We start from the raw sequence: 9,989 nt of genomic DNA, 5'->3' as shown, positions 1-9,989 counted from the left end.
ACAGAGGTCATTTTATCACCAGATCTGCTCTGGTTGTGGAGTAAATATTCCCTTCTCGTACAAAGGTGAAAACTGTATTCTCTCAAACAAAACTTTTGCACTAAATTGTGTACCAGGAAAAATAGCTAGTTTGAGTAGAGATTGCAGTTGAAAATACAGTTCAGGCCAGGGATGGCATGAGGGGGGAGCCCGCCTAGGTGAATGAGGAGTGGCAGCAGTAAGTGACTTGCACGCAGGGGGAAGAGGGTACTGTGTGCCAGGCTGCAAGTGCTGGACAAACCACCCAAGTTATCATGAAAAGCATGACACCAGACGCTGGCTCAAATTCTGATGGCCCTCTTGGTTCCAACAAATTTTCATAAAGTGCACGTGGAAGAAAGCGCTCCCTTTTCTGTGGCAGGGAGAGCTGAGGCAGGATGTCTGCCCAGCCGCGCAGGTTACAGCGCCTGCAGCGTGTCCTGACTCTGGCTGTTTCTCTCCGCAGATGGCCGCAGCCCCATGTGCCGAGCGGCACCGGCCCGCGCCGGGCCTGAGGGCCGGAGCCAGGCGCTGCTGCTGAGGCAAGGAGCGCGGCCATCGCCATGGCCTCGGCCCGCCGGGCCCGGCCCGCCGGCCCTCCCGACGGCGGCTGGGGATGGATGATTGTCGCTGGCTGCTTCCTCGTCACCATCTGCACCAGGGCCGTGACAAGGTAAAGGCACTGCTGCTTGTCTTGCTGGCCTCTTTGTGGCATTAGCTTTTTTTTTTCTTTTTTTTTTTTTTCCCCCACCTCAGGAAGGGGGTTTGTTATCTCCTAAAATCCCTAAGGCTGTGGGGGCAACCAAGGGATTATGAAACTTCTGGCTTTAGTCTCGCCTCCTCTGACAGCTGCTCTAGCTTTCAGCACTCGCTCCTTGATTTCTTACAGAAGCAAGGCCAGGGGCAGGTAGAGCTATTTCAGGCTGTGGTGGTTTGGCTGGGGAGGGAGGAATCATGTAGGGTCTCTTTGGGTTCACTGTGTCCCTCTGACCCCACAGCCGTGTTCATTTTTGCCAGTCCCAGTGAATTGATGTGACACCTGAGTCAATGTGAAAATCGTGTAAATACCCCCTTCTCCTACTGTGAGCATTTCAGGTACTGTCCTGCCTGAGAAGGTCCAAGCCCTAGAGAAGAGACCCCTCTCTGCACCCTTCTGGTATCCAAAATATGCAGAAAATATTTTCTCGAAATAGAAAGGACAGGACTAGACTGCTGCCTCGCATAAATGTAGCGCAATCTGGGATGAGATTGCTTTCACAGTGACTTTGATGTTGACTGGAGATAGAGGAGCCTGGTGTGTGTGAACATGGACAATTTAGCTATATTAAGCAGAGAGTTAAGCACCCTAGTAAGTGAGAAAACTGAAAGAATGTCTTGTTGGGCAGTCAGTATAATGTAAATTAAGTGTTTCCTACCTAAATTTCTTATTTCTTTTAAAATAAAGCTCCCAGGTTTAGAGATCTTAAGTTTTTAGGGACGTAGGGTCTTGGAGTCATCAGCACAGAAGGGGATAGAAACACTTATACAGTGTTAGTTAATGCATACAAATGTACTAATTCCATAATAACAGCAGAGAGTTCCTAGTGGATTTAATTCTGTGTTCATGTGTGCAATGTGTTATGTCCAGGAAGTCATCTAATGGCTGGCACACATTAGACTACACAGAAGAGTGAAATATGCACAAGGAAAAAAGCTGAAGAAAGTGGTCATTCACTCACTTGGGAAAAAGAGAGGGGGAAAAGGCATCTCTTGTTGATCCAGAAAAGAGAATGAAATGATGCAGCCTTTTAATCTGTTGCGCTGCAGGGACGTGCTGAACAGTAACACTTGTCAAGTTGAGCAAAGTAACCCCCCCGGAAACATTTCATTAAACTGCTGGAAGGTCCACAGGCTCCTGCTGTGTTTTGATCCTCTGCTTGAGAGGAGTTACTTTGCGCTTGTCCATCCATGAGCACACAGCTGCAGGTGGGGTTTGCTCTGCAGGTATTATATTGACCTACCCTCCTCGTGCTCTGCGTGGGTGTGGGATAGTGAGCAACAAGGTCAGTGAAGAACTGTGAAACCAGGGCTTTGTGTGCCAGGGAAGCAACATCATCTTATGGGCTATAAGTTGCTGGGGAGAACTAGCCTTTCAATTTCCTTTTAGTTCAAAATACTATGAGTCATAAAATCTCTAGCAGCAGATACTCCAGCAAGAAACATGTGATATTATAATGTTCACAGCCACAATTTTGATTTTCCCAGGAGCTGGAGAGAACCTTCAAGTGGGTACTTTTTATACCTGAAGGGTGAGCACAGTGTTTTTCTTGAGGCAAATTTCCATGTTTATCAGACTGGTGTTCATGTTTTCTGTCCTAGGTGCATCTCCATTTTTTTTGTGGAGTTTCAGGCATACTTTGGGCAGGATTATGCCAGAACTGCTTGGATCCACTCCATTGTCGACTGTGCTACGATGCTTTGTGGTGTGTATTACCCTTTTAAGAGTAATGTGGCTACTTTTGCATTGGCTCCATCTGTTCTTAGCCTGCTTACAAGTTGGTGGAGTCAGCTGGGAAAGAGTGATACTGTGGGATCTCTGGGGTATGGTATATCCAAGCTGCTTCCCCCAACACAGTTGTGCAAGGGAGTGTCTTCATACTAAAGAAAAGCAGAACTTTGTTTTGTGAAATGATCTAATTTTTCAGAAATGTACTTTTGTTGAGGTCTATTGGGACACCTCATGTTTGAGAGCTATTAACTGAGCAATTGTTTCTTTTGCCTTTTGATTGGAGTCATATTTGAGATTTAACACAGGATGTACATCTTGCCTCCAGACCAAGTCACAACCACCCTCCTTTTATCAACAGTGTATATTTACAAATAGTCTTCTCTATTAAAAGAAAATTTGCTATTATTAAAAATCATGTGCATCAATGTTGCAGTTGTACTGACTTTCTCATGGGTTTGATTTAAAGCTGTACAGCTTGGTGAAAATCCATGCCCTAGTCCTGTAGAAGAGGTTAATCCATAAGAATTGCTAGAAAGGCAGAATGGCACAGCCAGAATGAGATGCAACCACTCACCTGTGACAGCCAGGTTATATCTTGGGGAAAAGACAGAAATAAGGGTAACCTTGCTCTGGCATTGCAGGTAGTAGAAGGGGAGAGGGTTGGTGATGACATCCCATGGTAGAAGCAGGGTGATATGGGAGAAATGCAGGAGAAGGGTAGCAGCCCTGGAGATTGCCCAAAAGATATGAGACCTCTCCTGTTTGGGTCTAACCCAGAGCCCACAAGGCCAGGGAGTTGTGAGGAAGGACACTTAAAGTTACTGAGGGCTGAAGTGCAAATTCCAGGTGGAGAAAAGTCTGAGTGTTGTAAGCACAGAGTAATGAACAGTTTGGGCTGTTCCTGTGGCCTGTCTTGACCCCTTGACACTGCACATTAGCTGTGTTCCATAATGACTTTGATCTACAGAAATGGCTGCTGAGAAAGCTACTGTGAGTTTCAGGTTTATCCTGACTTTCAGGAAAATTACTTTTAGAAGATTTTTTTCTTTATATTTGGTGCTCATGCCATTGTGGTAGGGTTATGTTGGAAGATCACTCTGTAGCTGCAAATACCATTTTCTCCTGCTTCCTCCTGCTGCCTTTTCATATATAACTGTTGCAGTGAACTGTGTTTGAGGGCCTGCCATTAACTACCAGCTTTATTTGTTTCTTTGAAGCCCCGCTTGGGAGTTTAATCAGTAATCATGTATCCTGCCAAGTTGGTATCATGCTAGGAGGGCTGCTTGCATCTACTGGACTAATTTTGAGTTCATTCGCCACCAGTCTGGAACATCTCTACTTATCATTAGGAGTCCTCACAGGTAGGATGCATTCAGCCCCTTTGTTTCTGCCAGAACACAAGACAGGAACGCTAAAATGATGGGTGATCTCTTCTCCATGTCATATTGACACTGCACTGGTCAAACAGAGATGCTCAGACGTGTTCCCATGATTGTAGACGAAATGCTGAGCCAGCAAGAGCTTCAGCATTGACTGATCTCATATCACACAAATACAAAAGCAACTCTTACCTTCTGTTGGAGAGAGGATTGTTGATAAAGTTCTGAAATTATGGGAGGTCAGGAAGGACTGCTGTTGCAGTTGGTATACATGAAAAGGCTTCCCTGTTTTGTCTGGGAATTGGGAGGAGTTTGTTACAGCAGAGGTTCTAGATTGCCCTAATATATTTGCATATTTGGGAAAAAAGTTTAAACCAAAACATAAATGTAAGTAAGAATAGAGGAGCTCTTGGTGAATACCAGGCACCTCAGCTGTATGCCTTACTTTTCTCTGCATTACATTCCAGTTGAACAGCAAAAAAAATTGATGGTTGGTAGTCTTGCTGTAGCAGCTCCTCCATTTTTGCTCAGGTATGCTGAAAACAAATCTTTGCTCTGTCCTGTCTGCCTGTGTTTGTTGTGCACAGAGGAACTTGAGAGAGGCCCGTGGTCACACTGACATTCCTTCCTCATTAATACTGACCTGGTAGCCACGGTGATATAAGACCTTGTACTTGGTCCCCTGGAGTTTAGTAACGAGTTGGTGGAATTACTGCAGTTCACATGCTGCCAACAGCTTATTTGTTTAAAAAAAAAATTCCTTATTTTAGCACATGTTGCTCCTGTATTACAATGTTAATCTTTGACAAAATGTGTTCATAACAAATAAAAAGGCTTCTTGTAACTTGAGGGGCTGTGCTACAAACCATGCTAATACCTCTGAGGCTTCTTTAGTGGGAGCTGCTGTGAATACTGAGGTGGAAAAGCAGATACAACTTGTACATGGAGTAGTAAAGAGCCAAGCTCATTACAAGCAGCGAACTTTTAGCCTGTAGGGACTGATTAACAGAGAGGTGAACTGTTGGTAAAGGCTAGATGTGGTGCCCCCAACCCAGAGAGCAGATGGGACCACAACAAGTGAATGTCTAAATCCATAAAAGCAGCAGGACTTGAAACCAAAGAGTGAAGCAGAGGTGAGACTGAGGAGTGTCAATAAGTAGCAGAGTTCTAAGAGGTAGGAAAATGTTTTCAGTCCTAAACTTTCCACTTTAAACAGGACATTTGTTGGCTTTTTTGAGCCCTATTTCCCCCTGCCAACTCACTGAAAAATAAATGGTGTGTATGCCTAATAAAATATGATTTTCATAGCTCTTGAGTGATGATGTCTAGCTCAGGGCTGCTCTGCTGGCTCTGCTGCCTGTACAGGTCCAAGCCCAGCTCTGTGCCCTGCTTGTCCCCTCGCCACCTGAGTCGTGCCAGACTGGGCACCCGCCGCCCAGAGTCCCTCTAATCCTCTTATTCCATCCTGGCAGGTTTAGTGCCTGCCCCACACAGTGTGGCCTTTGAGGAGGATGTGGCAAGCTGGTTACAGCACTGGGGACTGTTTTATCCTCTGTCAGCAAGTTCTGCCAAAGGCACTGGGGACTGTTTTACCCTCAATGTAGGACATGCTCCAAAACCCTAGTCAGGAACTAATTTCTATTACTGCTTCAGAAATACATATTTTAGTGTTAGGGCAACCACTTGATGATTAAAACCTGCTCTCTGATTCTGCAGCAGAGTCCACAATCTTTTTCTCCATCCAAGAGATGAATCTTATTTGTTTACTCAACTGGATCTGGCTTTCTGAGGCTTTCCTCCCCTCTTTACTTGTAGGCAGGGATTTAAAATGGTCAGGACTCCAAGCAGCTGTTGCAAGGAGTTTGTTTAGCAGACCAAGACAGGTTTTTTGTAGAATATTAGTAACAGAGACAGGCTCTTTGTACTGTGTTTCAGAGACCTGAAAATTAATGTTCAGGGTTGCAACAGACCAAAACACAAAGCGGTGCCTCATCAGGACAGCGTGTCCAGTGCCAGCATTGGAGCAGGCCCTGGGGCAAGACCTCATCTTGTATGCAGGAGAGGCTGGTACACCAGTTCTCTCATGTTTAGTGATCATCCTTGTTCTTGCTGTGAAGTAAACCCCATCACTTCTGTCTGGGTCTTATTACTGTGGATTAATGGTCATCAGTTAGGTTTGTCAAGTCAGGGACCCTGCCAGTGGAAGAAAGATGTCATCCTAGTTTCTCATCACATTCAGACTGGGCTGCGTGATACAGAATCAGAAAAAGCTTTCTATTCATTTGTACTAATGAAAATACATTATGTGGTTTGCTTTAATATGTTCCATATGTCATGCTTAGTATTAAGCCATCTGCACTTTGCTTTCTCTTCTAGGACTTGGGTTTGCACTTTGTTATTCTCCAGCCATTGCGATGGTGGGCAAATACTTCAACAGAAGGAAAGCGCTGGCATATGGAATAGCCATGTCAGGAAGTGGAATTGGTACCTTCATCCTGGCCCCTGTTGTCCAGCTCTTAATTGAGCAGTTTTCCTGGCGAGGAGCTTTGCTCATCCTGGGAGGTTTTGTTTTAAACCTCTGTGTCTGTGGTGCCTTGATGCGGCCTATTTCTCTTAAGGAGGATTGTAAAACTGCTCCTGAGTTGCTTGAACAGAATAATGTCCTGGAAACAGAGAAACAAGACTTAAAGCGAATGTCCATCTGTTCACCTTTAATCAAATTATGGCCTCATGAATGTTCATGGAAGGAATATGACTTTTTGCTGATGCCAGGATTCATGGTGCTGGCAGTGTCAATTTTATTTATGGCATATGGCTGCAGCCCTCTTTTTGTCTACCTAGTGCCTTATGCTTTGAGTGTTGGAGTGAGCCATCACCAGGCTGCCTTCCTCATGTCCATTCTTGGTGTCATAGACATCATTGGTAATATCACCTTTGGATGGCTCACAGACAGAAGGTAAGGGCTTCTGGCTGATCAAGTGTAATCTTTAGGTGGTGGGAGGCTGTATGCAAGCAAGGTATAATACATATAAAAATTAACATTATGTACTCTTTCTGTGGCATGTGCAACTTTAAAAACCTCAACAACACAGTCTAACTTTCAGGAATGCTTGCTGTTTTGTCTTTTCTGAGTTTATTCAATTCTGCTGGTTTAATATCCTTTTTCCTGAAAAAAATTATGTGTTTATATGTTTGACAGTGGAAATGTAACCCCTTGCCTGAGGTACGTTGAGTGTGATTCTCCGTATCTATTTCCAAGGGGATTTCACCCTGCTTCCTCTGCCTTTCCATCTCTTTTGTGCTGCTGGGGAGGCACAGAAGTTATGGAAGGGGGTCCAGGGTCTGGTCCAATATTGTTAGGCACATGCTAGGAAGGACTGACTGAAAATTGTTATGCATTTTCCAGTATATAAGAACTCACCATACTTTGTGAACTCAGCTCACTCCAAACGTCAGTGTACAGCATCTGTAACATCAGTAGATACTGGCCAAATTAGCAAGGATTTTGATTCTAAAGGATGCATTCTTTACACTTATTTAGTTTCTGGGAGAAATCAGTTATTGATTTTGTGGAGCAGGAAGGAAGGGAATTGCCATCTCAACTCACACTAACTCACATTTAAGGGCTGACTGGAAAGGTGACAGCTAAGAGAGGTATACTGCAATATTTTATGCATAGCACTGGGAGCACCTTGCTGAGATGGGATGTAAAGCTCGATGAAATACTGCTTTGAGCACTGAAACTTTAGGGGACTGCAAAATCCTGGCAGCAGTGTTCTGTCACTAGGAACATCCTGAAGAACACTGCAGGCAGCACGGCTGCTGCTGGCCAGATGTTTCTGCAGATGTAGGTGGGCAACTTTCCCAAACTGGGCTCATCTGCTGAGTGAAGACTTGTGTAAGGCAATTGACTTAAATTTGAGCTGTAGAAACGAGAGAGAGAGAGAGAGAGAGACTGAACCACTGCATGCCAGGGCATAGAAGCTGAAATGCTGGTTTCAGTGATAATATTTTTCTTTTCTGCTTTGAAATTTGCAGGTGCCTGAAGAAACATCGGTACTTTTGCTACCTCTTTGCTGTGGGAATGGATGGCCTCTCTTGTCTTTTTCTGCCAGTTCTCCAGAGCTTCCCCTTGCTTGTGCCTTTCTCATTTACCTTTGGCTACTTTGATGGAGCCTATGTAACGCTGATCCCTGTTGTGACAGCAGATGTAGTGGGAACTGCTTTGTTGTCATCAGCACTGGGCGTTGTGTATTTTCTTCATGCCATACCATACCTAGTGAGCCCACCTGTGGCAGGTCAGTTTTGCCAAATGACTTTCCTATAACCTTATCAGTACTTCATATTTTCCTATTGCTATGATGTAAAGGGGGAGGAAGGATAGCAAATGCACAGTGAATGTGAAGGCAGCCTCCAGGTAAAGGAATAACACACCTGGATGTTCATAAGTCTTTAGATCTCCCATCCTGGTCTCAGTGGGATGATTTCTACATATAGAGTGAGTTGAAATTTAGAAAACACACCACTATGAAATGGGCTTCTAAGAGCTGTTACATCACCACCTCATGTAGTTTAGAAACTGTGCAAGTAGAAGGAGTAAAAGATTTCACTGTGAAATTACATGATTTTGTAAAATCTAAAACTCTCTAAAGAGAGTTTAATTCCAAGTTTGTATTTTTTTTTATGTTTTCTTTTTGTATTTAGTCTCTACATTGCTTTGAACAGGTGGGTGAGTCAGCTCCACTCCTGTTTGGTCATAAACTCATCCCTGTAATATCTAACCATCATTTATCCCATCCATACCATTACAGTGAAGTAAGGATGAGAACTGTACCCTTATTAATCTTTAGAAAGCACTTGACACAGTTTTTAATACTGTGGAAGGTCTGAGAACTTTTCAAACAACAAAGTATATATATATATATTGCATATTTTGTCTGATGTTTACATCAGTTCCCAATTAATCACTGCTCATTAAGCTTTTAATTTAGTTTTCCATAGCAACAATTATTGCCAAATAAAATTGTTTTGAGTGAAGCATGAGTGTGGCCAGAGCTTAATAAATGTTTCTGCATGAAGATCTTAGAGCTCTCTAAGCCTTCTAAAGACTGCCAGTTAAATCCAGGCCATTGGAAGATGTTTATTTAGTAGTGTGGTGATGACTACTCTGCCTTTTCTTGTGGATTTGACCTCCAAACAAAAGGCCATAAAGATATTATTTGCCTGCTGAGAATAAATCCCTCTCTGCCCCAGAATGTAAAAGTTTAGTGATGGTGATGTAAATCTGTATTATTTGATTGTATTTATATGTGATAACTCCAGAAGCTTATAACTGGGTAACAGGATTTGTAAATTATCCACAAGAGTACTGGTGGACCTCTAAAAATCTTTTTTTTTTTTCCCCTACAGGTTGGCTTGTGGACACAACTGGCAGCTATACTGCATCATTTCTCCTGTGTGGATTTTCTATGATATTTAGCTCAGCACTATTGTGCTTTGCAAGACTAGCAAAGAAAATCAAAAGAACACATTTGCCATCCCTTACTGGTAACACAGCCTTGAAACAGCACATCTGGACAAATGGAGCAATAGCTTATTCTGTCACAGCAGAATTAGACCAAAGGGATGTTGAATTTTTGGCTGTGGATAAAAACAGCTCCAGCAACAGGTGACAAGTGCTGTTGAGATTCAGTAGGGCACAGCCTGAGACAGACGTGGCTCAGTGGTGTTACACTGTTGAAGATACTTCTCATGTGAAACAAGACCTCTCTCAATTAGATTGTTCTGTTGTGTTTTAGTTGGCTTAAATCTACATAGAGCAACAGTAATACCAAGTTAATGCAGTAATAGAAGAAAGCTAGACTGAAAATAGAGTGTGTAGATAAAAGTGTTCACAGATTTATTTGAAATGCAGTGTTGACTCCACAGGGATCAGTCACCAAAACTGAACAATAACATTTACATTTAACAATATTATTAATGACCCAAACGTTTTCATTTTGTGGTCTAGTATGTTTCAATGGACTAATTACACACACCATGAAAAAACTCTGCATTTATCAGTTTGCATGAAACTCTTTGCAAATGAGTGTTTCCAATGCCAA

At 43.2% G+C, this 9,989-nt stretch overlaps 1 protein-coding gene across 1 annotated transcript; it reads left to right on the top strand.

Annotated features, from left to right (window-relative positions):
• The first annotated feature begins 261 nt into the window (after positions 1-261).
• On the top strand, positions 262-9,664 carry SLC16A12 (solute carrier family 16 member 12). The gene is made up of 6 exons (XM_041415740.1): positions 262-691; positions 2,377-2,480; positions 3,724-3,867; positions 6,262-6,841; positions 7,924-8,183; positions 9,295-9,664. Exons 1-6 carry the CDS (start codon positions 582-584, stop codon positions 9,555-9,557), a joined length of 1,461 nt encoding a protein of 486 aa, XP_041271674.1. The 5' UTR covers positions 262-581; the 3' UTR covers positions 9,558-9,664.
• The last annotated feature ends 325 nt before the right edge of the window (positions 9,665-9,989 follow it).

The sequence above is a fragment of the Onychostruthus taczanowskii genome, unplaced genomic scaffold, assembly GCF_017590055.1.
Source record: "Onychostruthus taczanowskii isolate IOZ18803 unplaced genomic scaffold, ASM1759005v1 scaffold5, whole genome shotgun sequence".
Taxonomy (NCBI): domain Eukaryota; kingdom Metazoa; phylum Chordata; class Aves; order Passeriformes; family Passeridae; genus Onychostruthus; species Onychostruthus taczanowskii.
This window is presented reverse-complemented; position numbering and strand designations above follow the sequence as displayed.

Excerpts from the sequence above, each read along its gene's own strand:
- SLC16A12 (XM_041415740.1), top strand. The coding sequence starts at position 582 with ATGGCCTCGGCCCGCCGGGCCCGGCCCGCCGGCCCTCCCGACGGCGGC. Across the intron at positions 692-2,376 it reads TGCACCAGGGCCGTGACAAG|GTGCATCTCCATTTTTTTTG; the intron begins GTAAAGGCACTG and ends TTTCTGTCCTAG. Across the intron at positions 8,184-9,294 it reads AGTGAGCCCACCTGTGGCAG|GTTGGCTTGTGGACACAACT; the intron begins GTCAGTTTTGCC and ends TTTCCCCTACAG.